Below are 26398 nucleotides of genomic sequence, written 5' to 3' on the forward strand. Positions count from 1 at the left end.
GCAAAATATGTAAAAAAAAAAAAAAAAAAAAAAAGGAGGGGGGAAGAAAAGAAAACCAAAACCACGGATGAAGCTTATGGTTAAAAGCGTTGGTTAAGAGTACCTGTTGTCTATAAGCTGTGGGTCCTCAGGCCAGGGAACCTCTCTGGGCCGTTTGGCCTTTCTGTGAAATAGGGATGGCCACAGCATCGCCCTCATGAACGGAGTCTCACTGAGCACCCAGCACTGTCCTCAGTCCCAGCAGCCCTGGGGGCAGAGGCTCACACAGCCAGCAGAGCCTGAGCTGGCTTCCCAGGCTGTGCTCTCGCCACCCCACATTCTGGCTGCGGAAAATGCTTAACGGGGTTTTTGACTAACACCACGCACCACTACCCGTCAGCCTCTGTGGGTGAGCATTCCACCTGGCTGGGTAGGCATTCCTCCTCCTTTTTAATGCAGTCAGAGTAACCAAGAGAGCTAACATTTGCGGCTAGTTCTTCTACTGAAGAAGCCTAGTTATGCAACATCTTGACCTTTCAGAATATACTATTTAAGAAAAAAAAAAAACACCTCTTTTTTAACTAAAAATACTTTTAAAAAAAAGCCGTCTAATAAGAGGTACAAAAGACCTAATTCTCTTTCCCCATCTCGGCGTTGCTGTGAGACGCTCCAGCCACGGGAAGCCAGCAGAGTGCCTCCAGTCCCACACTGCTTCCCAAGTTCACCCTGTATTAGAGGGTGTGGCTTCTTAATTGGCCCCCTGATAAAAAAAAAAACAGTACCCCCCCAGCCCAACACACTTAATTGGGATCACTGCTAAGGACTAGACTACACCTGATACCTCCCCAGGACGTAGCACCAACGGCCATTCCTTTTAATTGGCCCCTGGTGTGGGCTGCAGGCAGGCTTATTTACAGCAGAGAACAGGTGGGAAGCGGCATTCACCCCCAGTGGCCTCCCCCTGCCGGCTCTGGGGAGCTGGGGCCACCTGGTTTTGCAGAGGATGCACAGGGCTTTGCACTTCACGTTATTTAGAGACTAAAGTAGACAATACAAAAATTCAAGTTGGAAAGCAATTACCCAGTTTCTCATACTCCTTTGGGCATTGCCGATGTTATCTCAGCCCCCCTGCGGTGAACAGCACCCCTGGTTCGTGTCCCTTACCTAGTTCTTCTATTAGGAGGCCCTTGCTTGCCCATCACAGATATGAACAAGGATATTAGGTCATTAGAAACGCCTACATTTGTAAAGCTGCTTGCTGCTAGGATCAAACTCTGATACCAGCATTAACTAACGAGGTCTGGGTATCTAACTCGTGTTTACTAATGTTAACTTATCTTGCCTCAAAACAGACTCCTCAACTGCGAAGACTGCCAGTTTTTAATGATACTGCTTTTCTGATAACAAAGCTGCAATTTTTATTTTTTCAGGATTTGACATAAGCCATTCTTATTTTAACTTAAACTGGAACTTGGCCTGGAATTTTCACTTTTCCATAATTCACTTATTTTTTATGTCCTAAAATTTCCTTTAATTTTGCAATTAATAAAAAAGAAAAGGAGAGATGTAAAATATTTTTACTCAGCCACAGGGACATGTCTATGATTGCATTCATCCTCACCTGGGGGAAAAAAACACAGTCTCACTCTCTAAAATGAAAACAATTCAGAGAAGTGTGGAGTTTGAGGTCTGACATCCACACTCTTATTTCTTTTTCCATGGTAAAAACAAATGGTTTCTAACAATCACTAATGTCAAACACAATCTTTAGGCCAATGAAATACGGTCAGCCTGAGAACGAATAAGGCAACTAAAGAGAGATGTTTTATTTAACAAAAAGCACCGTGATCTTCCTTACAAGTTAGATTCCTGGGAAGAAAATATTTGTAATCGTATTTGACTCTGGGATTAAGAGGGCAAGGTGCGATCCCCTCTCAGTGAACCGGAAAGCAAGCAACAGTACACACGTGTTCTCACCAGGGACAAAAAATGTGGGTTGCCAAGATTACAATAACCCAAGACCTAAAATATTTGGAGTTTTGAACCAACATAAAACTTTTTGAAATTTGTTTTGAATTTCTTATTGGCAAGTTGTGACTTCCTGCTTAAGCAGCAAAAATGATTAAAAGGGTTTGTTTATTGTCTCCGACACAAACAACTCTTACAACATACTTTGTACACTTGACATAAATGAAATATAATCAAACTGGTCAAATTCCTCTTGGGATGTGGAGAGAATAATTCAATCAGCAAAAAGTACTGGTGAGTAAAATAATACTAAAAGCTCCCCTCTGTGTCAAACATCACTGCTTCCGGATCAGCCACTTATCTCTACCATAAAGCACAGAACTCCTAGCCAAACTGTCTCTTGTCGATGCACTAACAGATTCTCCAAAAATGTCACCCTTCCAAGATAGCCTTTGGGACTCATCCTCCCCTATTCCCTTGCCTTTTCAGCTTAATACTCCAACAGAGGCCAACACCCAGTTCCTGTAGAGTGCTAGATAGTAAATATTTCAGGCTTTGCAGCCACACAGTCTCTGTTGCAACTATTTAACTCTGCTGTTGTCCTAGGAAAGCAGCCATAGATAATATGCAAATAATGGGTATGGCTATGTTCCCATAATATGGAAGCTAAATTTTGAATTTCATATAATGCCCATGTATCATAAACTATTATTCTTCTTTTGATTTTCTTTCAACTATTTACAAATGTGAAAACCATTTTGAACTCAGGCTATACAAAAATAGGCGGTGGGCTGGGTTGGAGCTGTGGGCTGTAGTTTGCCAAACCTTGCTCTAGAATATAGTTTTTCTTCTGTAGGGAATATGATATGGTTGGTGATAAAGTGATTTTATGGTATACAGGAACGGATTTTCAGTTAAATGGGTAAATAGATTATAATTAAAATTAACAAGGATTAAGTGATTCAGAATATTCCATCAAAAAACCCATTGCTGTGGCCGGCCCTGTGGCCTAGTGGTTAAGCTTGGCGTGCTCCACTTCGGCAGCCTGGGTTTGCAGGTTTGGATCCCAGGTGCAGACCTACACCACTCACCAGCCATGCTGTGGTGGTGACCCACATACAAAATAGAGGAAGACTGGCACAGATGGTAGCTCAGGGCAAATCTTCCTCCAGCAAAAAGAGGAAGATTGGCAACAGATATTAACTCAGGGCCACTCTTCCACACCAAAAAAAAAAAAAAAAAACCCAATCCATTGCTCTCCCTATTTTGTTAGGTTCATCTAGTGTTAAATTAGAAGTGTATTCTAAATAAATGTGGCAAACATTTTTGTTTTCAAAACTATAGTATTTATGATTTTTACTACTGTGGAATTAGCTTACTGAAGCAGTTATGAATTAATATTTTTTCTCACCCATTGATGTGTGATTGCTGGTTGTCCTAGATAAGATTTGGCTCCAACACATGAAGCTATACTCCAAAAAATGAAGCTATACTTCATTTTTTTTGAGGTTTCAGATGCCATATATTCATATTTTTAACCTTTCTACTAAAATGTAGCTCTTAAATGCTTATGACATTTACTAATCTAAAAATTAAAAATTTGAGACTTTTATAACATTCTGAAACAACCGTTTAAAACAATTGGGAAATTGGTACGTTAGAGACCATATGGCAACACTAGGATTATCTTTAACATTTCATGGGAAACTGGTATAGAAGGTAATAGTTTTGGCCGGCCCCGTGGCTTGGTGGTTAAGTGAGCGCGCTCCGATGCTGGTGGCCTGGGTTCGGATCCCGGGCGCGCACCGAGGCACCACTTCTCTGTCCATCCTGAGGCCGAGTCCCACATACAGCAACTAGAAGGATGTGCAGCTATGGCATACAACTATCTACTGGGGCTTTGGGGGGAAAAAATAAATAAATAAAATCTTTAAAAAAAAAAAAAAAAAAAAAAAAAAAGAAGGTAATAGTTTTTATAAATTCACCTATGAATTATGAACTAACAGCTTGAAAATTAGTGTTATAAAATTTCTGGCAGGGCCGGCCCCATGGTGTAGTGGTTAAGTACACGTGTGCTGCTGCTGGCAGCCTGGGTTCAGATCCCGGGTGCACACCGATACACCGCTTGTCAGGCCATGCTGTGCCAGCGTCCCACATAAAAGTGGAGGAAGATGGGCACGGATATTAGCCCAGGGCCAGACTTCCTCAGCAAAAAGAGGAGGATTGGCATGGATGTTAGCTCAGGGCTGATCTTCCTCACACACACACACAAAAATTTCTGGCAGTCTGCTGTGATATATCATAAGGTAATATTTTCCCTACATTTTATAGGAGAAAGGTTTGCCTATATTTTTCTTCTGTCTTATATTTTTTCCTTGATTTTTACTAAATTTTGATCTTTTCTTTTTTTAAGGACTACATCTCCTTGACTGAAAAGTAGCAACTGTTGCAACAGGAATTTGTTCCCTTATTAAAATCCACTAGTTTGCTAGCCCTGTTGTTTAAATACTGGATTTTTCTTTCAAATTTCACAAATACCTTGGGAATGGCTAGAACAGTTGTGTTCTTAACACTGAGAAAATTCCTGTGTAGATGAATGAGGCCAGATGGAGGCTGCAGCAGAGTGCTTAACGACCTCCTGGAATGGAAGAGAGGACCACACTGAAAACATGCCCACTTCTTCATGGGGCCCCTATTTTCCCGTATACATTATATTTTTCTATTTTTTTTGGTTAAGGTTAAGGGCAATTTTAGTGTCAGAAGTGAGGGCTAAGTGGCTGAGTAGGTTTAAGGAAGGTTTAGAAATCCAACAATTTATTCGCAGACAATCTGATTGTCTACTTAGAAAATCTATGATAATTGACTTAAAAAACGATTGGACCTCATAAAAGTCGCTAGATATGAGACTGGCATATACCCAAGCCTAGAGTTTTCTTATATACCAGTAATAACCAATGATAAAATGTAACTGGAGAAAAGAAAGAGCCCATTCACAACAGGCAACAAATATCAGACATATGTAGGAATAAACTTAACATGAAATGTCTTAGATCCATTTGTAAGAACTCTAGAACTTTAGCCAAAAAGAAGCATAAAAAACCTGAAGACACCCTGATGTGCTTATGATGGGAAGACTCAGAACTTTAACGATGTTGATGCTCTGTAAATTAATGTTCAAGACTAGATGCAATCCCAGTCAAACCCCACTATCCTTAACCAGCTGGTTTGAATATTTGATGAGGGAGGGCTTGTCCACTCAGATATCCAAACACGTGATAAAGCTACGGTAATTAAAATGCAGTATTGTCATAGAAATAGTAAGACAGTCAATAAAACAAGAGCCACAATGTATATGGGAATTTAATACATGACTTAGGAACTAATTCAAATTAAAGAGGGAAAGAATGGATTTAATTTAATGTTTAAATTTAAACATTTAATGGTGTGGGAATAACTGGCTATATACTACTGTATGTTACGCCATATACATAAATAAATTCTGGTTGGATTTAAAATTCAAATCTAAAGGCCAAAACAATAAAAATATTGGAAGTAAATGTGGAAGAATTTATTTCTAATTTTTGGATAGTTTCAGCCTATCCAAGCAAGAAAGAAAATCCAGAAACTATAAAGGAAAAGAGGAAGTATTTGACTAAATATTGACTTTGGGAAGAGAATGAGAAGCAGGGAACTTTTCAGTCTATAATTCTTTAATGTTTTTTTCCTGAAAGAACATGTATTCAAGTACTATGTGAGTAATTTAAAAAACAAGATAAAAACTTAAAAAAAAAGTAATAAGACCTTGAAGAAGTATGTTTTCAGCAGAGATTAATAAGCCTTTAGCAATGTGCCAATAGCTTAAGTAACACCCATGATTATCAGGGGCTCAACAAAGGCTTGTATGGGAGAACTATTCCTCTACCCTCCAGGTCATTCTGGCTGCTCTAAGAATTAAATTGACATGAGACAGAGTAACAGGAGAAAATCAAACAAATTTAGTAACACATATACATGGGAGAAACCCAGGAAAACTGAGTAACTCGTCAAAATGGCCAAAGCCACCACCTTAAATATCATCTTCAGCTAAAGACAAAGAAGGATGTTGGGGGTAGTGGTTTGGGATTTCAAAGGGGAGGAAGTCAATTTATGTGGAGACGGAAAAGCAAATGTTTGGTAAACAATTGTTTGCCATAATTTGCAAAAACAATGGGACAAGGAGAGGACTTTGATTAATTGGGACTTGCTAGGTTCCTGCCTGTTTACCACACCTAGTTTATATCATACTATGGTTATCTCATGGTATTAGCTGCTTCATGGAATGGGCCTTCTATCTTAAATTCTTTTAGGCAGTTAGGGGTAAAGTCAAAGTTCCTTTCTGAGTTTTTTGTTCTTAAATATAGTCAAGCTAGGGGCCAGCCCCAGGGTGTAGTGGTTAAATTGAGCATGCTCCGCTTTGGCGGTCCAAGTTCACAGGTTCGGATCCCAGGTGCACACCTACAACACTCGTCAGCCATGCTGTGGCAGTGACTCACATACAAAATAGAGGAAGATTGGCACAGATGTTAGCTCAGGGCTAATCTTCCTCAAGCAGAAAAAAGAGGAAGATTAGCAACAGATGTTAGCTCAGGGTGAATCCTCCTCAGCAAAAAAAAAAAAAAAAAAAAAAAAATCAAACCAAAGAGACACATTTTGGGGTGGCAGATTCTGATCCATCACAGGCTTAAGGGCCAAGAAAAGAGATTTGTTCCCACCTCAGGGCCTTTGCACTTGCTGTAACCTTTGCCATTTCCCCTTCCCACATGCTTAGTTCCTTCACTTTCTTCATGTTTTGCTTCTTCTTCTCTCTGTTTTATTTTTTTCCTTAGCTCTTATTTAACATATTATTATGTTCTATCTCCTGCCCACTCCTGCTCACTGGAAAGTAACCACTATGAGGACAAAGTTTTATTCATTTTGTTTACTGCTGAATTTCTAGAATCTAGAACAGTTTAGGGCACATAGTGGAAGCCTAATAAATATGTGTTGAATGAAGACACGGTGTTTGGAGGAGTTGAAGCTGGGTAACTGAGGGTTACTGTAAATATTCAATAAGAATCTGATTACCCTTTGACCTTGTTCCCAACACAGACACAGACGAAAAGAAGTTAATCTTGTTAATTGCTATTTTCTTGTTTAACCTGAGGGGTGACTCAAGGGTCACAAGGATTTATGAGTTTGTTTTGCAGAAGAAAAAGAATGCCTTCAAGGAAGTTACGATCACCAGATAACCAGGCCCCAGAAGCCAACCCCAGAAGTCTGATTGCTCAAGGGCTTATCTGGAGTGAAAGAAACATGGATTTCCCCTTTGTTTCTCTGAAACTCCTTCTCCTGAGCTCCTTAGCTCTATAAAACGCCCAGCTTTCTTCTTTTCTTAAGGCGAATTTGAGAGAACCTATCCTCTTGCCTTCTCAAAGTTTTGGTCAATTTGAATAAAGCTTTCTCCATCTCCAAGCACCTATGTCTCAGTGATTGGCTTATTGTGCATCAGGCACACAAACTTGAGATTAAGAGGTTTGGTATCAGAGTTAAGTGTCCTGAATGCTATGCCCAGGAAGCTCTGTGTTTTCACTACTGTAGAAAATGGTATCTCAAACTTCCAAGAAGTGACTCAAGGGTGGCCTCCAGCTCTGGGCTCCAACAATGTACACACTGCTGCAACATGCAATGGAAGCAGAATTGGGGCCATATTTCATCCCATGCATGGGGGTGCTCTGGTCTTTGGCAAGTTGGTTGCTCCGAAGGTGGGGGTGCATAGTGGGGAGCAGCTGGGAAGCTCCCCTGATCAGCCGTTTTCTGGGGTGGAGGGACAAGGCAGGCAGATGAGTTCCAGACCAGTCCTGGGGGCAGAGGCCCATAAGGGCTGAGGATGCAGCCTGAGGGGAGCCAGTCCACAAGGGCAAACCTCAGAGCTGCCACCAAAAGAGGGCAGGCACCAGCTGACTGACCACAGGCCTCTGGGTTCTAAGGCCCTTGGCATTTTAAAACCACCCCCGCTCCCACCTCCCCTGTAAAAAACACCTTGCAACAGGCCAAGAAATATTGCAGAAACAATTGCCTCTCATTGAATTTTGCTATTTTAAGTAAGTATAAGCTTGAACACTTAATAAATAAAAGTATTAGTTATCAGCAAAAACAGGCACAACACAGTTGTCAGGAAAAAATGAAAAGACTTTGAAATGGGCAGACAAGATTACTGGATGTCCTGCATCATGTGTGCCATTGATTGTCTTTGAGTTATTTTTCTGTGTAACTTTTCTAAAAGGAATAATGCAGATGATTCTTCTCCATAGAAATAGAGATAAAAGAAGGAAGTGGGAGGGGGTGCAGAGAGGGGTGTTGGGTGCAGGCCCAAAGGCACTGGCAAGGGTGTGGAGGTGCGAACAGTTTCCTCTTCGAAAGAACTAAGGGGAGTAATAAATACTCCTTGGAGGTAGCGAACTCGCTTTGCAAACTGTTTGGGGAGACGGGGGTCGCTAGGAAAGAAAACTGAGCAGCGGTGGCCCAGATGCAAGGGGCAGGGTGCGGGGGGGGGGGGGGAAGGGGGGCAGCCCCAGAGAGGGATCTGGGGCGCGGAGAGGGAGCTGGGGAGCGGGGCGGCCCCAGGGAGGGGACGCGGAGGGGAAACCCAGCAACTCCGGGGCGGGGCGCAGCGCAGCGCCGCCGGAGCCCGAGCATGGAGGAGGCCGAGGCGCCCCGCGGAGCTGCAGGTGAGGGGAGCTGCGGCCAGCGCGGCCCGCGCCTGCCCGCCCGCCTCCCTGGCCGTCCGCCGCGCCGGCCCCTCCCCGCGGGTCGGGTTTCAATGGCTGGGCCGGCCCCAGAGCTCCGGGCCCCCGCGCTGCGAAACGAGACCGTAAACAGCGCGCCGCGGCCAAGGAAACTTTCTCCGGAGTCGGCGCCAGGGCGCCGCGAGCCGCGCACCTGTCGCCGCCGGGAAACGAGATGGGCAGGCGGGCGGGCGGCCCAGGACGTGGGGTGAGGGGCCCACGGGGCTCGGGCGCTCACCCCGGGAGGGGCAGCCCCGGAGGGTCTCGGTCACGGCTCTCCCGGCCATGCGGGCGTCGGAACCGCTGACCTGGGCTTGCGAGCTCCCTGCCTTCCCGCAGCCTCGGTGGCCGTGTCTGTGAAATGGGAACCGCACGGTGGGGAGAATTCAGTGCAGCGGCTCGGGTTAGGGCGGGCGCCCCGCGCCCCACTCTGAGACTGCCAGTTCCGGCCCGGGCGCCGTGCGCGGCGGCCAGCGGGGAGCCTGGAGTTGAGCGCGCGCCCCCGAGCCCACCCACTCCGGCGCCCCAGATGGGGCCCAAAGCGGTGCGACTTCGGAGTCTGAAAGCACGTGGGACAAATCCCAAAGGGGTTTCCGCCTGTCCAGCAAAGGAGGGAGTGTTTGGACGCGAGCAGGCGTAGGAACGTTGGATGCTGAGAAAGTGCCTCTTCCCTCCTGCATCCTTTACCTTCTTCCCGTGGGGACCGGCGGCAGGAAGGGCCCCTTGGCCGGGTCCTCCCCTCCCCTACACGTCCAGTCTGGCCCGCGAGTGCAGTCAAACCCCAGACCCCACTTTCTCCCGCCGCACATCTCCCTAAGGAAAAAGCTGATCTTATAGAGGCTCCTCTGCCTTTTATTGGAAGCCAACAGCGGGGAATTACTTGTTTTTATGACCTGCATTTAAAAGCTGTGACTCTGAGTTGTGTTTCCCCTGATTTCAAGTGAGTGAGTTAAGGAGAGAAGGTCGCCAGTAGCCAATTGTATGAATTAGTTATATTCCTCGTGAAAGTTTTCATTGGTCTAGACATTGAGAAAGGGTTTTGTCTCTATTTTTAGAGGGGGAGATTCTGTTCGTTTTTTATTTTTTCCTATGGTCGTTTCTGGAAAGCTGGCCGTCATGGCTGTGGATAGTGGGTGCTGTTGCCAGTTTATATGTTTGAGAACTAGGGCAAGAAAAAAAGTGACTTGCTCTTTTGATCTCATCTTTCTCATCCCCCAAATAGAGAAGATTTTGTCCACTTAGGGACTTATTGTACAAAAATATCTCATACATTTTAAACGCTTAGCCAGCCTGCACACAGAGTTGCTCAATCCAAGCTTTTCCCTTCTCTAGGCCTCAGAGTGGTGCCATGAGTCAGAGAGTTCCTCTCAACTATTGCCTTAGAGCTGTGCTATTCTACCCAGTCCTGCTCCGTTTTAATGGGAAAAGTAATGGTAATTTCATCTTCTGGAAAAGCATAGTTTGCCAAAACAGTTTAAGGATTTTCCTGTATTTATTTCAGCGTTCGCTGTGGCTTTCGTGGTTGCTGATGGCCCAGATGACACACAGCAGTTGCTCATTAATCATTTCCACATGTGCTCGATCCTAATGGATTGGAGTTTTACATAGCTGAACCGCTGCCCACGCTTTGATAGCCCATTTCCAAAAAGGGCTTGAGCAAATCATGTCTACGTGGGAATCCTTTTTCCTTTAGCGAGGAAGCATTACACTAAGACTTATGCTTTCAGATGAGGCTGTTTCCCAGTCCCCACTTAGGTCTAGCGATAAAATGTAGAGAAAGGCCAGTAACATTCCCCTGGGAGCTGTGTTCTGTATCCAGATGAGGCTCCTCAATATTGGTGTGTCTGGTTGAGGGGGACTAGCCAGTGTGCTTTGGGGATACCCCCCAATAATTCAAGACCTGCCCCAGGGCCACACACACGTTCTCGCTCTCTCTCTGAGAGGGTGTATGTGTTCTTAGTTTCCCTGATGCTGGAGACCTTCTTGGGTTCCACAGACCATCTGTTGCTGTCATGTCAGCTTGGAGTCTAGTCGAAAGGAGAAAGAAAGTCAGACATAGTCTGGTTCTGTTACTCCCCTCATCCTTTATCTCCACCTTCCCTCATCTGTGAAATAAGGACTTGACCTGCCTCGTAAGGATAAGGTGAGACCCTGTGTCTGTCAGAGCCAGCTGCTGGGCCTGTAGTGAAATTTAGAATAGGCTCGGAGAAGGCCACTTGTTTTTTACCCCCTCCCTTCTGTTTACACACAAAATGGAAGCGTTTGTGAGAATTACCTATTTTATGATCTCCATTTAGGAAGTGGGTTTACTGTTCCAGGTTAGAAAAGTTAGGTGTTGGACAGTTTGCACTGGTAATAGAGCAGAGCTTTACAGACAGGAAGCTAGCAAGTGAGGAGGAAAATCCAGGACGACTCTGAAGCTTGGGTTGGGGGAACAGGGATGGTGATGACACCAATAAAGGAACTCACTCTCAGAGGGGTTACACATGATGCAATCTAGACAGAGTGATTTCAGACTGTTTCAGAACATGCCTCCTGTTGGAGATACTGAAGAGTTAGTCAGAAACACTAACCCCGGAGTGTAGGAGGAATCTAGAAAGGCCAGGGCCTGCCCTGAGCTCTCTTGGGGACCCCTGTTGCTGAGTGGAGAGAGAGCAGAGCAGTTGGAGGCCTGGGAGGGGCGTCCCCTGGGAGATGGGAGGAGAGGGGGAGCTGAGTGCACAGCTGGAAGGCTCAGAGAGGGAGAATTTCTGAGAAGCTGGTTTGGAGATGAGGACCCACAGGAAGAGAGACCAGAAAGAAAAGAAGCCCGTGGGGAGGGCCTGGTGCTGAGGGAGGCTGAGGCAGGGGCAGACCTGGGTCGGCCCAGAAGGAGGGTCAGGGGAAGAAGAGAAAGGGGTTGGCATGTCGCAGGACCCTGAAGGAGGCCAGGCATAGCTGCTGTTTCAAAAGGGCTTGCAGGGACAAGGAGGGGGAGAAGGCCGAGCTTGAGGTGGTGGTACGAGAGAGGAAGGTGGCTTTTCCCTTGCGTATTTGGGTGGAGGAGACTTGTATTCATTTTTGGTAAACTAACCCTTAGGAGCACTCTACTGTATGCCAGGTATTGGCTGAGCCTTTTCTAAGCGTTACCTTGACTGATGCTCATAATGAGTAAACACAGATACCGTTGTTATCCCCATTTCACTGTCGAGGAAGCTAAGGCACGGAGATGAAGTGGCTAGTAAGTGGCAGTGTTGGGATTCAAATGGGGGAGTGGTGGTGGTGGTCTGATGACCCAGAGAAAGGAACCTGACATGAGGGTGGGGTTTGAAGTGGAGCCCCCACCCCCAAAACAGTGGAGGCTCTTGAAGGAAATAATCCATGAGCCAGTTCTGCAGAGATGACCTCGTGTTAACATACAACTTAAAAACCAAAATCAAATATTCATCAGCCACTTTGGATCTTCTCTAGTTCAAGGTGCAGAAGGGTCCCCAGAGAGGAACAAGGACTTGGCGAGTTTGGGGATCTCAGTTCCTGGGGAGCAGGGCCTCACTGGGGCAATGGGCGAGGGCTGGGCAGGGCATTGGGACCCCTATCACTGTCACTAAGTGTTTTTGTGGCCCTCAGCACGTCTCCATGCCTTCATCAGGAGGGAAGGGAAAGGACTGGAGGAGATGGCTGTGACGTCCACCTGGCCGTGCAGTTTATCTGTTACTTCTGGCCCAACGAGACTGCGATCTCCCTGAGGGCAGGGCCCTTACTGATCTCTCTGTCCTAGCGCCCTGCTCGCACCTGGCACACAGCAGGGACTCCATGAGCAGTGAATGGAGGAGTCGTTTCCTTTTAGGTGCTGGTGAAGACCTGTGTTGTTTCCATGGTTATAGGAAGGATCGATCGCTGGGAGGAGCTTTCTACAGATTGGGTGTATCAGGATGTGGGGTGATGCAAGCTGGTCTGCCACCCCGGGGAGGAGTGCTTCTAGTCAGCCATCCCCTGGAATGTCTCTCCAGGGGTCCTGCTCTTCCTGGGAGGCCGGCTCCTAAGTGGGTCCTCCTAATGGCCTGGCCATACTGTATGCCCCCCTTCTGTTGGTTATGATTCCTTGCCATGTAATGGTATCTATCCTGTAGATGGTTCTTGTTCACCCCCATTTCTAGACATCAAGGGCCATGTTATATCTTTATTAAACAGGGGATCTCTACTGCGTGAGGCCTGGCCAGAGATGGCTGGAGTCCTGACCTTCTCCAGGATCCTGCCGTGCCCTGGCAGGATAGAGTCAATGACCGGGAGGCCAGAACTCGGGCGGGGCCATGGGAGGGCTGTGGGCACTCAGGTGTTGTCTTTCTGACCTTTGAAACCCTAGTCTGGTGACTGGCTGACTGGCCTTAGCTGGGTTCCTGACAGCAGCTGGCTCCTGGCTCCTCTGATGACATTCTTATTTGTAGCTCAGCCCTGGGAAATTCCAAACAGAGGCTTGTAGAAAATGGCTGTGTTTTTTGCTGAGTTGTGTGGTATAGAAATAAACTTCAAGGCAAAATTCAAGCACATTTGTTGGTCAGATGCCCCTGGTGTCACCTGACTTTTCAAGTCAGGGTTACTGCAGGGGGCAGTTGCAGTTCAGTGACTGTCGGTAGCAACTGAAGGTGGGGCCTTTGAATAACGCTTATTAGGATGTAATAGCTGTGGTTTACAAATTCCATGCCTTTTAGTGCACCCATCCTCTGTTGCGGGTTTTCTTTTCCAAAGCCAGTGATCAGCAAGCTTGGGTGGGGGTGGGACACACAGTGTGTGTGAATCCAAAGGCCACTGTCTGTTGAAACCCAGGTATGTCATCCCTGCCCCGCCGTTCTCTGGCCCACTGGGAGCCCGCTCACATCAAACCCTTTGCATTCCCTGTGCCCAGGCCGTGGCCTCATTTCCTGCTTAAACCAATGCCTATTGTCTGTCAAGGCATTACTTCTGACTCATTTCAATGCTTCTTTGCTTCTCCAAACCAGGGCAGCCACGGGGCCACTGGGAACCACCTGAGGCTGGGGGCTCTGGAGGAGGGCAGAGGGGGAGCTCTCATCCATGTGTGTGTGACGGGGGCTCCCAGGGCCCAACCCTCCTAGACTGCTTGGTTTCCTTGACTTGTAGAAATTAAGATAAATGTGTTTTTCTTGGAAACCTAGTCTTTAACCACTACTCGAAAATTCCATTAATTCCAGAGAGAGAAAGCTGTGCTCATTTCTTCATTGCATTTTGCTGAAACAAACCCTAATCAAGTCCTTGAATGTTTCATTCAGTGGTAAGTACTTGAGAAGTGATGTTGGGGAGATGTCACCATTGCATAAACCTTCCTCTCACAACACTGGCCCCCGCCCAGTTGTACTCTGTCACACTGCTACTTCCTGGACTATTTTTGGTGAGTGTATGAATGTGGGTAGAGGGGTATAATGGCCAAACAGTGAATTATAGTTGGTTGTTCATTTTGACCTTCATGTTTTTCAACAAGTAATTTCTGTAATGCATGGGTGTTGCCCACATATGGGCTATTAGAACATCTTGGGAAAATTTTTTTTTTTTTTTTTGTGAGGTAGATCAGCCCTGAGCTAACATCTGCCAATCCTCCTCTTTTTGCTGAGGAAGACTGGCCCTGGGCTAACATCTGTGCCCATCTTCCTCCACTTTATATGGGACGCCGCCACAGCATGGCTTGACAAGCAGTGCATCAGTGCACGCCTGGGATCCGAGCCAGCGAACCCTGGGCCGCCGCAGCCAAGTGCTCACACTTAACTGCTTGCGCCACTGGGCCAGCCCTAAAAAATTTTTTTTTGAGGAAGATCGGCCCTGAGCTAACATCTGCCAATCCTCCTCTTTTTGCTGAGGAAGACTGGCCCTGGGCTAACATCCATGCCCATCTTCCTCCACTTTATATGGAACACTGCCACAGCATGGCTTGACAAGCGGTGCGTCGGTGTGCGCCTGGGATCCGAACCGGTGAACCCTGGGCCGCCGCAGCGGAGCGCGTGCGCTTAACTGCTTGTGCCAGTGGGCTGGCCCAGAAAAATATTTTTTTAAGCTATGCAGAAGGAAGGATATTGCTTTGTGATTTTTCATAATACCTGAATATTGAATAAAAATATTATTGTAATACTAAAAAATATTTGGGGTAAAAATACAAATGAAACAAAATCTGTCCTTCTGCAAAAGCATAGTCTAGTTACTTGTTGATGAATATCTGTTTTTAATCATAATTAAATATGAATATCGACAGATCATCTTGTTTTCATTTCTTCTTTTAAATTGAGATTCTCTCCACCCTTGCCCTAATTCCATTTTTTCTCTCTCCTATTTTGAAATTTAATATCTATGTCTCTATTCTTTTAGGGGCTAACTTAGAAATTTTAATATGCATGTTACCTTGAATTAATTCTGAAATTAATCAATTTAAAACTTTCTCTGGAATCATAAAAGGGCTTTAGAATACTTTCACTCCAAGTACCCCCCCTCCCAATTTATGTGCCTATTGTTAATGCAGCACTTTAGTTCTATTATGATTTGTTTATCTCCTCAAATTAGATATTTTTGTTTTGTATGTTCAGCATTGGCTTGGATTTTATCCACGTGTTTCTCATTTTCTTTGCTCCCAATCCTTCTTGACTAACTTCCTCTTCAGGTCATTTTTCTTTCCCCTGAGGTGCATCCTTTAGAAATAACTTCAGTGAGAATCTGTTGGTAGTGAACTCTCTCTGGTTTTGTTTTTCTAAACATTTCTTTATTTCATCCTCATTCTTGGAAGTTACTTTTGCTAGATGGAGGATGAAAGTTATTTTCCTTTAGCACTTTAAAAATGTTCTTCCATTGTCATCTGGCTTCCATAGTTGCTGTTGAGAAGGCAGCTGTCAGTGTAATGGTCATTCCCTTGGGGGGATCTGTTTTTCCCTTCTGGCTGCTTTTATGGTCATCTTTTTGTGTTTGCTGTTTTGCACTTTGATCACAGTGTGTTTACATGGGGATTTTTATTTTTATTTTTCCTACTTTGGGGTTGGTTGGGAGTCCCGTATTTGAGGATAGGTAACTTTCATTAATTCTGGAAAAATTTCAATCATTATTTCTTCAAACCTTGATTCGTCCTCATTCTATTTTCTCCTTCCAGAACTTTGATTGTTTTTTTTTTTTTTGTGAGGAAGGTCAGCCCTGAGCTATCATCCGTGCTAATCTTCCTCTTTTTGCTGAGGAAGACCAGCTCTGAGCTAACATCTATTGCCAATCCTCCTCCTTTTTTTTTTCCCCCCCAAAGCCCCTGTAGATAGTTGTATGTCATAGTTGCACATCCTTCTAGTTGCTGTACGTGGGACGTGGCCTCAGCATGGCCGGAGAAGTGGTGCGTCGGTGCCCGCCCAGGATCCGAACCTGGGCTGCCAGTAGTGGAGTGCGCGCACTTAACCACTAAACCACGGGGCTGGCCCCAGAACTTTGATTGTTACTGAACCTTGCCATTCTACTCTCCATCTCTCTTAACCCGCCTTTCATATTTTCCACCTGTGTGTCTTTCTGTGCTGCATTCTGGGTAATTTCATATTTTCCAGTTCATCAGCTATTTAAGACATTCATTTCTAGAAGCTCTACTTTCTCGCCCCCTAGAATCTTATTGAGCAATTTAAAAAATCTTGGCCCTTTAAATTCCCTATTTAAAGTCCTTTAAACATATTTAATATCCCTATCTTCTTTATTGGATACTTTCAAAATCTGTAGTCTTTGTGGATCTGATTCTGTAGTTTGTGTTAACCCTTTTGTGGAAGTTTATTTCATCATATGTTCAGAGATTCTTGAAATCAGGTCTAAATGACCCCAAAGCTGGGGCCCTTGCCTTCATGCCCTAACCTCACTGCCTGTGTGGCCTGATCTTGGGGAGGTCTGACAAGGCTGTATCCTTTCATCTGTCTTTTCATATTGGCTTAGTTTGTAATACCTTAAGGAAAATATTTAGTATTTTAGAGTAATGTACATCTTGTTTTTCTGTTGGAGGTTAATCAATTTCCCCTTTGGGAAAAAGCTGGGATCTTAAGGGACTTAAACTGGTTTCCAATGTTAGTTTATAAATGTCACAATTTGAAAACTACCAGTTGAATTTCATTGACTTATATGAAGGGGAGGGGTTAAAGAAGATGATCAGCTTGGCCCCTCACCCCACACATGCAGCTAGCAGCAGGTTCTGCCATGGCCACTGCCAAACCTGGCTCAAGCTTGCCACATCCTTCTTGTCATCTTCACTGCCATGATTAGTCCAAACTGTTATCATCACTTGCTTTAACTTGTGTTACCTCTGATTGTGCTTCCTACTGTCGTGTGTTCTGGAGGAGGCAGGAAACTTACACTCCAGCTATCACACTCTGTTAAGGACCCTTCAGCAGCCTCCTATTGCATTTTGCTTGGAACTTGAAGTCTGGAATGTGGCCAAGGTCCTGCTCCTTCAGCCCCTGCCTGCCTGCTTTCCTTGACGCCTCTCCTCTTCGCTGCCATGCTGCAGGCACACTGGCTGACCTTTGCTTCTTGGAATCCCTCTGCTCCTTTCTTCCTCCTGCATGGGCTGTTCCTTCAGTCTGGGTGGCCCTTGCCCCTACTCTGCACAGGGCCAACATTTTATTCTTCAGTCTTTCTGCTTAAAGGTTACCTCCTCAAAGAAACCTTCCCTGGTCATCCTGTCCCCTTTCTCCCACATCCCATATCACTCTCCCCCTTCCATGCATGCTATGGGTTGCTTATTCTCTACCACTCCACCTAATTGCAATGTGCAATTCTCTTTCTACCTCTTATAAGTTTTTCAAAGTATATGTTAAAAATTATGACTATGTGGGCAAAAGACTAAAATAGATTTTTCTCCAATGAAGACATACAGTTGGACAGTAAGCACATGAAAAGATGCTCAACATCAACTTTTCAACTAATCATCAGGGAAATGCAACTAACTTTTCAACTAACCATTAGGGAAATGCAAATCAAAACCACAGTGAGATGCCACTTCACACCATTGGGATGGTTATTATCAAAAAAACAGAAAATAAGTGTTGGCGAGAACGTGGAGAAATTGGAACCCTGTTTATTGCTGGTGGGCAGGTAAAATAGTGCAGCGAACTGTGGAAAACAGTATGTCTGTTCCTCAAAAAATTAAACATAGAATTACCATCTCATCCAGTAATACTACTTTTGGGTTCATATCCAAAAGAAATGAAAGTAGGGACTTGAAGAGATATTTCTAAATCTGTATTCATAGCAGCATTATTCACAATAGCCAAAAGGTGGAAGCAACCCAAGTATCCATTGATGGATGAATGGATAAGCAAAATGGGATGTGTGTGTGTGTGTGTGTGTGTGTGTATATATATATATATACACACGATGGAATCTTATTCAGCCTTAAAAAGATATTTTAAGCCATGCTATGCTGATCACTAGCTGCCATTTGGTGCTGGTACACTGTGCGTGGTCCGTGACATGATACAAATTAATAATTAGGTGAGTCAGTGAAGGTTCTGCTGGAAATCTCAAGATCTGGGTTTGAGTCCCAGCCTTACTACTACCTGACTTTCCATTTTGAACTTCTGTTTCCACATCTGAAAAATGGGGTAAGTGCTTTGTGCTTTCTTGACTTCAAAGAGTTGATGTAAGTTTCAAAGCAGTGAGGATGTGTGAAAGCCCTAAACTGGAAAACACTATGCAAATGTAAGGTGTAAAAGGGTACATCTTAATGTGAGAACGTAGCACTATTTTTCTAATACTTTTTCTCCCAACCAGTACTTTAGAAACTTTTTATCTGCAGGAGGCAGAATATTAACTTTCTTTTATATTTCTTCAGTTTAAAACTGAGCTGGTACTAACCAGATGCAAATATTCATATTCGGCATGTACTTCATCATCTAGTTTTCAGTTTTACACAGATGAGTCCAGTGCCCTTATGAAAATGTATCTGTCTCCATATTTTTCCAGTTATTAGGAAGTAACTGTGTTTCCCCCAAGCGAATTATTGTCTCAGTGTAAGGTAATCCCATTCTTCTCTGTCCATTCTCCATGTGCGGTAGGCTGGGTGATGAGTCTACGTACTTGAACAGTGAGCACCAACTTAATCTAGAACTTGATCATGGAGACTGGGGACTAGTCTACTTTCAGCTCCCCTTTTTGCTTTGCAAAGGGCTGGGCATGCCAGATAGAAACCCATTTTATTCCTCTTCCAAGGAGCTGTTCTTGTTTTCAGTGTAATAGATGAACATACAGGGATGTGATTTCTGGATGAAAGTTTTTAAAGTCCATTAACAGCCACAATTTTGGGGTAAGTTCTGAGAAATGTTATTCTGTGACTAATGGGTAGAAGCATTATGGTGATGAGGAGTTATTTTGCTTCCTCTGTGTGCTGTGTGGTTTAGGGCTCCAGTTCCATGCTGGAAATGCTCACCCACAGCATTTTCCCACCAACTTCAGGGCCACCACTTGTGGTGGTGTTACTGACACTGGGGCTCGGTATTTTTACGAGCTCTGGGTCAATTAAATTTAGGATACAAAGAGTAGGGTTTTCCGTGAGTATGTGCCAAAGCCCTCTTCCTTACTGGTACAGGTTAGACAAATAGGGCACCGTAATGATGACCACATGGGATGAGGGGCTCAAGTTCAGGGGCATGGAAAGCTTGAGCTTCCTGCAGTTGTGTAAGGTGAGGACCCCTCTTCTGTTACCATTCTTAAGGAAGCAGATATTTGAGATGTTTTTTCCTCCTCTCTGCCCCAAATAGGGCTCCACATTTGTCCCCAAATGTGACACCTCTTTGAATACAAAAGGAACAATATGTCTCAGTTCTACTTCCTATCCTTTTGAATGCTTCAGGGGGAAAAGATGGTTTTATCTTTGTTATCTTTTGCCTAAAAGTAAGATGCACCAACACTCAGATTACAAGACCTTCATATTAAAAGCAATTAGGATTATGTAAACCTTTGTGTGGGCGGCACATAAAGTCATCTGCATATTTTACCATCTTAGATTTGGGACAAGTGATTTATTCTCAGCCAAGGCAATGACAGGTTGCAAGTTGGCCAATACTAAATATGTGATAACAGAGCAACAGGCTCCCTGTCAATTACTGGGTAACGAAACCTTCCCTGCCACCACCTGCAGACCTTTCGCAGCGCTTCCTCCATTCCCTGACAACTTTGCTCATCTGCTCAGAAAATTCTAACATATTCTACACTCTGTCTTCCAACTTTTTTTTTCAATTCTTTGCTAAGAATATTTTGGCAATCAGATGCTCTTCAAAAACCAACGAAAATATCCGTGTGTATTTGCTTCACCTTCTGTTCTCTACTCCTCTGTGTAGAGGATTGCTCTGCTGACACCTCAGCCCCCTTTCCTGGCAGTCTGTGAGCTCCAGGCGTTTGCATGTCAGTTGTCTGTCTGAGAGTGATGGGTCCTCCTGCCCTGACATTATTTCAAAGCACTCTTCTCTAAGAGTGTCATCTGTCAGTGTTCTAGGACAAGGGGTCCCTAGTTAAATAAGTTTGGGAAATAAATGCTGGATTAAGCAAATTGCATTGCTGCAGGATTTCTAAATTTCTAAATATGTTCTGACTGCGGGTAGGCACGTAGAACGCCCAGCAGTGCGCTCTGCGTGCCACTGCAGGCCACCTTTCCTAAACTTGCTGGCCTCAAAAACCCCTTCCCCAGCATATCTTGTGGAGCTGGTGTTCCACAGGATGCACTTGGGAAAACGCTGGCATGATGCAAGGGAAGTCACAGTGATGGGTGCTCAAATCTTGGATTCTTTGATATTAAATAAATGCCAGGCCCTGCCTTGCACAACTGTGGGTATTTCTCTCTCTCTCTTTTCTTTTTAATTAAACAGAATCATATTTTAAAAGTTAAAAGTAGTTCTCAGTTTTAAGGCATCCTGTGGTGAACGCTTTGGAGGCTCAGAATGATGTTTGCATTTGTGAATGCTGAGTTTTCTTAAAGCATACAGCTTGAAGACACACAGCTCTGGCGACTGGACTGTGCAGGGAAGTGCATGCCTTGCTAGAAATCTGGGACCCTGATGAATTCCTGGTCCTGAATTCTGAGCAGTTGAGGTGGCATTTGGAAATCTTCTCCCATTAGGCACTACCCTACTGCCTTGGGTGTGCAGAACACCTGGGTTCAGACCCCCGCAGAGACTTCCTGCTTGAGTCTTCCTGTCTCTTCTGGTGTCCTCCTCTCTGGTTAGAAACCAGTCTCCAAGCTCTCCACTAAGCTCAGAATGAATCCCTTTTGGCAGGTTTCTTCTATAATAAGGATTCCTTCTTATAATAATTTCCTGTTAAAAGAAAACTAACTTATGAAGAAAAAACCAGAAAATAAAAAAAATCAAAAATCAAAAAATTCTGTACGTGATATCTACTCTTTACCATTTTTTAAAAACAAAAGTAAAATATACTTTGTAATTTTGCATCCTTAAAAATTTTTTCATGTATTATCACGAGCAAGAATTATTCTTACTCTAATTCAAGAATGACAACCCACATTACAAAAAAACCCAAGTGATTACAGCCAGCTTTTCCAAGGACATAATGCCATGTAGTTACTGATGCTTTCGGTAAAGTAGAAATTCTTAAGAGTGGGGTGAGTAAGATTTAGAATATCTTTATTAATGTTTCTCATAATTATAGTCCCATGTGAGAAAAATTACACTTTGCTAAAATGAAAGAATTTTTCCTAATCTTTGTGGTGAGGTAGTATTTGGAGAGAATATTCTGTGATACTGAATCAATGATTAAGTGCCGAGCATTGACCTCTTTCATTAATTCGCATTGCTGTTTACATCAGGAGGACCGAAAAGTGCTTGGAAAGCTCTCAAGCAGTAGGCCTTGCCTGACTGACCAGCAGTGGCTGACCCAGCAGGATTGACGGAACAGCAGTGGGTGACAGGCGGTGGCTTAGGGGAGTGTGGCACGCGTGCATGCAGTCCTGGGAACTGGAGCTTTGGTACAAAGATCCTGAGTGAATTAAGTATTTTCCATAGAAGAATGCTGTAAGATGTGCCACTTGTTTTTTGGTTTCTTTTTCGGGTGACTACAGCAAACATATGCTTAAAGTGAATTCTTAAATTCGGGGTTCGTTTGGGGCTTTCAATTTCTTTACAGTCTGCAATGAATTATCATTTGCGCTGTATGCCTTTTTCATAAAAGCATTTTACATTGTACTGAAAAGATTACATTCTTTTGACTTTGGAAAAATATTTCCTGTTCAGTTGAAGCCATTAAAGCCCGTTACCATTTCACATCTGGAAGCCCCTGCCCCCGTCTGCCTTGCATCAACAGGGGAGCGAGTGTGGCCGAGGCCTCCGGCGCGTGCGTAAACCGCTCCAGACTTGTTTACTTCCCCAGGGCCCCTCCGCGCTGCCCCAACGCGCCCTTGTGGTTTGGGGGTGGGTGAAGGGCTTCCTTCCTCCCTGGGATGGAGGCGGGGTCTCGTGCCTCTGCGCGCCCCGCGCGCGCGTGTGCGTGTCCCTTCCTCCTAGGTTGGGCAGGGGGGGTCTCCCTTTCTCCGGGAGGATGGGCGTGGAGGGGGGTCTTCCTTTTCGGGTCCGGGAGGGGCCCTTTCTTCCTCCCTCCTGGGGGGTCTTCCTTCCTAGTGGTCATTGGGTGCCCCCTCCCTTCTCCCGCCTTAAGCAGCTCCTTTTTTCATTTGCACCCAGTTTTCTAGAAAGCTAACGCAAACATTTTCTTTGTAAGAGGGAAGTGGTGAGCTTTTGTTTTGGGGGAATTTTCCCACGAGGGAGGAGAACTAATTAAAACCAAAAGGTTGGAGAATTGCGGCCTTCTGGTGTCCCCCAGGCCCACGTGGGGTGCGGCAGACCCCTGCGCCCACTTCCAGGTTTTAAAGGGGAACCGAGCTTGGGTGCGGCCTGCTTGTGTGAGTATTGAGATATTCAGATATTTCTTTTCCCCGAGGGTTAATTTATGCCAGCCGGGCCCTCTCCCAGAGGCAGGCCCGAAGCACCCGCACTCTTAGATTTGGGGGCTCCCTGCCAATTGATTTTGCCGGGCTTCCTGCTGAGAAGACCCTGGAGGGACCCACCCCTGGGCCCGCTGGGCAGTAGAACCCGGAGGGACGTGGGTGCCGTGGGATACTGTCCAGTCAGTTCCTTAAGGGGGTCTCACAGCCTCAGCAGCGTAACCCGCAGGGGAAATGATTTCATGGTGGACCAGGAGTAAAGTACATTCATAGCATTTCTCTTGACCGCACGCGACCAGAACCAGTGCCAGGCAACCCTTGGCAGCCTGGGGGGGGAACCAGGCAGAGGCCTCCCTGGGCTGCCCAGCAGGCCCCTGGGCCCCGTGGTCTTGGGTGAGGTACCCCTCCCAATGCCCCCTGGGAAAACCGGGACGACCACAGTGTCCTCCTGGTCCCCCTGTCATGAGGGGTCCCAAGGGGCCAGCTTCAGCTTGTGGGTGGGGCTGGTTGATAAGGCTCTTCTGTCAACCCTCAACCTCGCTGGAGTGGACTGAAGGCCAGGGTATGACAAACGTCTCTCCCAACACAGAGGGCCAGGAGCAGAGAGTAAAAGTCAGAGTGGGATCTTTGCTTGCTTCTTAAGATGGTGTTCCTGGAGGCGTTGTGAGAAAGGTAGCTGTTGAAGTCGTTTTCATGGGACAAGCATGCAGCATGATTTGGGTGCCCCAGGATTGAAGCAGCCCTCTTTCCAGTTTGTTTTTCTTAATTTATTTGAACGTGCATCAAATGATTTTTCATACCTGTGTCCAAAAATTGAATAGCGGGAGAATGTATTTACTCAGCTCTTAGCCACTCTGTGTGTGCCCATGATGTTTTCACCAGGGAAGGCCAGGGGCAGGGGGATGGGCTGAGGAAGAGGAGGAGGAGCAGACAGCTGCTCTGGCAGCGCCCTCCCTGTCCCCCCAGGAAGAGCCCAGAGGTGAATCAGAGGTGGGGTCCACAGAAGGCAACACAGCCCCCTCCCACTCAGGACCATGCCAGCCAGAGGTCAGCCAGTGTCTCAGAGGAAAACCGACCACCGCATCCAGGCTGAATTGAGTGCTGTCAATTTATGTGATTATTTAAGGATATAATTTTCCTCTAAAAATGTGGTGATAAAGAGATGCTGAGGAAAGCCGGGAGATAACCTGCAAAATAATGTGTACAGTAGTCTGTGTATGGACGTGTAGTTTACACACAGTTTTACAATTTATACTAACTGGTGCGTTGCAACTCTTACTGAAGAGTGACCCAATCAAAGGAGAGGACTTGGCAAGTCTTATCAGCCTGCTTGGCAAATGTAAGCTGGCAGAATGATAACTCAAGCCAGAGTTATCATTTTGTTCAAGTTATCAAGGTTCTAACCAGTTAGCGTCAGCTCTCAGGGTACCTCCTTGTTCACGTGGCCGCCGTGGCTGGGACACCTGGAAAATACATGGGAAACCATTCTGTGATTTGGGTGTAGGGAAGGAAGTTTCCACAGCAGTCTGAGAGGGTTCCTGTTGAACCTCATATCTCCTTGGGCTTGGTGCCAACCCTCCCATCGGAAACGTCTTCCATTTTCTTTTGGTGCCTGCTACTACACCTTTTTCATTTTTTAAAAAATAGGTGAAGATATTAATTTTTAAAGCAAGTGTTCAATTGGGTGCTTTTTAAAAAAAAATCTTCAAAAAATAAGTGATTTTCCCTTTAACGAAAGAGTAAAACTAATGTCATTTCTTGCCTTCTTTTTCTCCTAACAGGCATTTACCCAGTGGATATTTTGGAAGATGATCCCGAAGGGCATCGGGAAGCAGCTCTGGCTTACTATGCCTCGCTTTGGGGAGAAGCGCGGCCCTCAGCAGAGGTTTTCTGTCTTCCCACTGGGGAGCAGGTATGTGATTGTCGTTGGTGGTGGAGAGCTCTTTAAAATCTAACTTATTAGAAAGAATGTTAGTGAAAGAGTATTACAGATTAAAAAAAAACTTTGTGGAGTGAATACTAGAATAATTCCACTTTGAAAAGCAGAAGGAATCCTGGATTGGGAGTCCTAAGTCCAGTTCTGCAAGGCAGTGAGCCAGACAGCCTGTTGTGACTCCCATGCCTACTACTTACTAGCTGTGTGACCTTGAGCAAGTGTCTTTTTTTTTATTAATAATTTAATTAATTTATTTTTTCCCCCAAAGCCCCAGTAGATAGTTGTATGCCATAGCTGCACATCCTTCCAGTTGCTGTACGTGGGACGCGGCCTCAGCATGGCCAGACAAGTGGTGCATAGGTGCGCGCGCGCCCGGGGTCCGAACCGGGCCACCAGCAGCAGGGTGCGCGCACTTAACCGCTAAGCCACAGGGCCAGCCCTGAGCAAGTGTCTTAACCTCTCTGGTCTTGGTATTCTCATCTCTAAAATTGGGATAATAATATAGTTTACCACATACTGTTGTTACGAGGATTAAATGAGAGACTGTGTGTAATGCCTGGCTAGGCCTTAGTTTCCCCATTTGTAAAATGAGGGGATTGATTGGTCTTTGGTCTCTAAGGTTTGGCTCAGTTCTAAAATTTCGTGATTTGGAATGAAGTTATATCAATTGGAATGAAGTTATATTAATTATGATTTTTAACACTGATAAGATTGCATTTTGATTATGGATTGGAAGAGAACAGAGAGAAATGAAAAGTGTTTGTTAGGACAGTGGGATTGTGGCTGAAATTTTAATATTGTGTTACTTTTAAGGCCCCCTCACTGTTAGTAAAAAGAATATGTGGTGAATCTTGGCCTATACCCAAGTCCGTCACCTTTCTTTCAGATTTGAGGCTGATCTGTTGAAAAAGACAAGATTTTCGTGTTTTATACATGTAAGATTTCACTCCTACGAGAAATTGTTGCTATCTGGCAGGAAAGTTGGTTGAGGAAGACAGGGTTTTGTTTCACTGCACTGAAGTTGTTCCAGAGTTAGTTAAAACAGTGGCTTGTACGGTTTATATAGCGTGGCTTCCTTGAGATGTTGGTGATGCTAGTTTGTAATCAGCTCCTAGAAGAATCCAGTTCCCATGTGTGATTCCTTATTGTTGATCTGCAGAGGGAGGTGGCTGTGCTCACGTGCTGGCAGCGCCCCCTAGTGACAGTTAAACCAGAAAAGAAAGCGAGTGCTCGCTCAAGACTGGGGGCTTACTCCTAGGAGCTTTGGGGTAGGATGGAGTGTGGGGAATGCCGGGTAATCTGAGAAGTGTGGTGAAATACAAGAGTTAGCCCTGAAATACTTTAGGGTACAGTTTCCAGTCATATGCTTTTATTTCATGCTTATTTATGGATTACTTAAAATGAATATGTAGTATGCTCAGTGAGTGAATAATTTTAGTGTTATTAGCAAAAACATAATAAAATAAGACAGTTACTAAAATTAAGTTGTTTTAATGTTATAGAAATGCTGGAATGGCTTTATACTTATTCTCTTCCCCCCCTTCTAAAAAAAGAAGGTTTTGTGAAAACAATCATTTGGTTTCCTATCATTTTAGCAGTTAATTAAGAAATGGTAGCAGTTGTCTACCAATTAGCAGGTCAGAATACTCTAATTTGGGATGCTTTTGGACCTCCTTATCACTTTTAGTAAATTTAACTTTTCTATTTGAATACAGAGAATTTTTTCCGAATTTTCTTTCTTTTTTAAAAAAAGAACTGGTTTGAGGATGTATCACACCA

At 44.8% G+C, this 26398-nt stretch overlaps 1 protein-coding gene across 3 annotated transcripts in view; it reads left to right on the forward strand.

The window, feature by feature from the left end:
* The first annotated feature begins 8636 nt into the window (after positions 1–8636).
* LOC101399571 (Protein FAM169B) overlaps positions 8637–26398 on the forward strand; it is an 85255-nt gene continuing 67493 nt past the window's right edge. For all 3 annotated transcript variants that reach the window (XM_087428883.1, XM_087428882.1, XM_087428881.1), the window contains exons 1-2: positions 8637–8693; positions 24465–24595. In XM_087428883.1, the coding sequence (XP_087285009.1) occupies positions 8660–8693; positions 24465–24595 (165 nt within the window). In that variant the 5' untranslated portion in view covers positions 8637–8659. The remainder of the gene's footprint in view (positions 8694–24464; positions 24596–26398) is intronic.

Source organism: Ceratotherium simum, chromosome 3 (assembly GCF_057802395.1).
Source record: "Ceratotherium simum simum isolate JZ-2026a chromosome 3, ASM5780239v1, whole genome shotgun sequence".
Classification (NCBI taxonomy): Eukaryota; Metazoa; Chordata; class Mammalia; order Perissodactyla; family Rhinocerotidae; genus Ceratotherium; species Ceratotherium simum.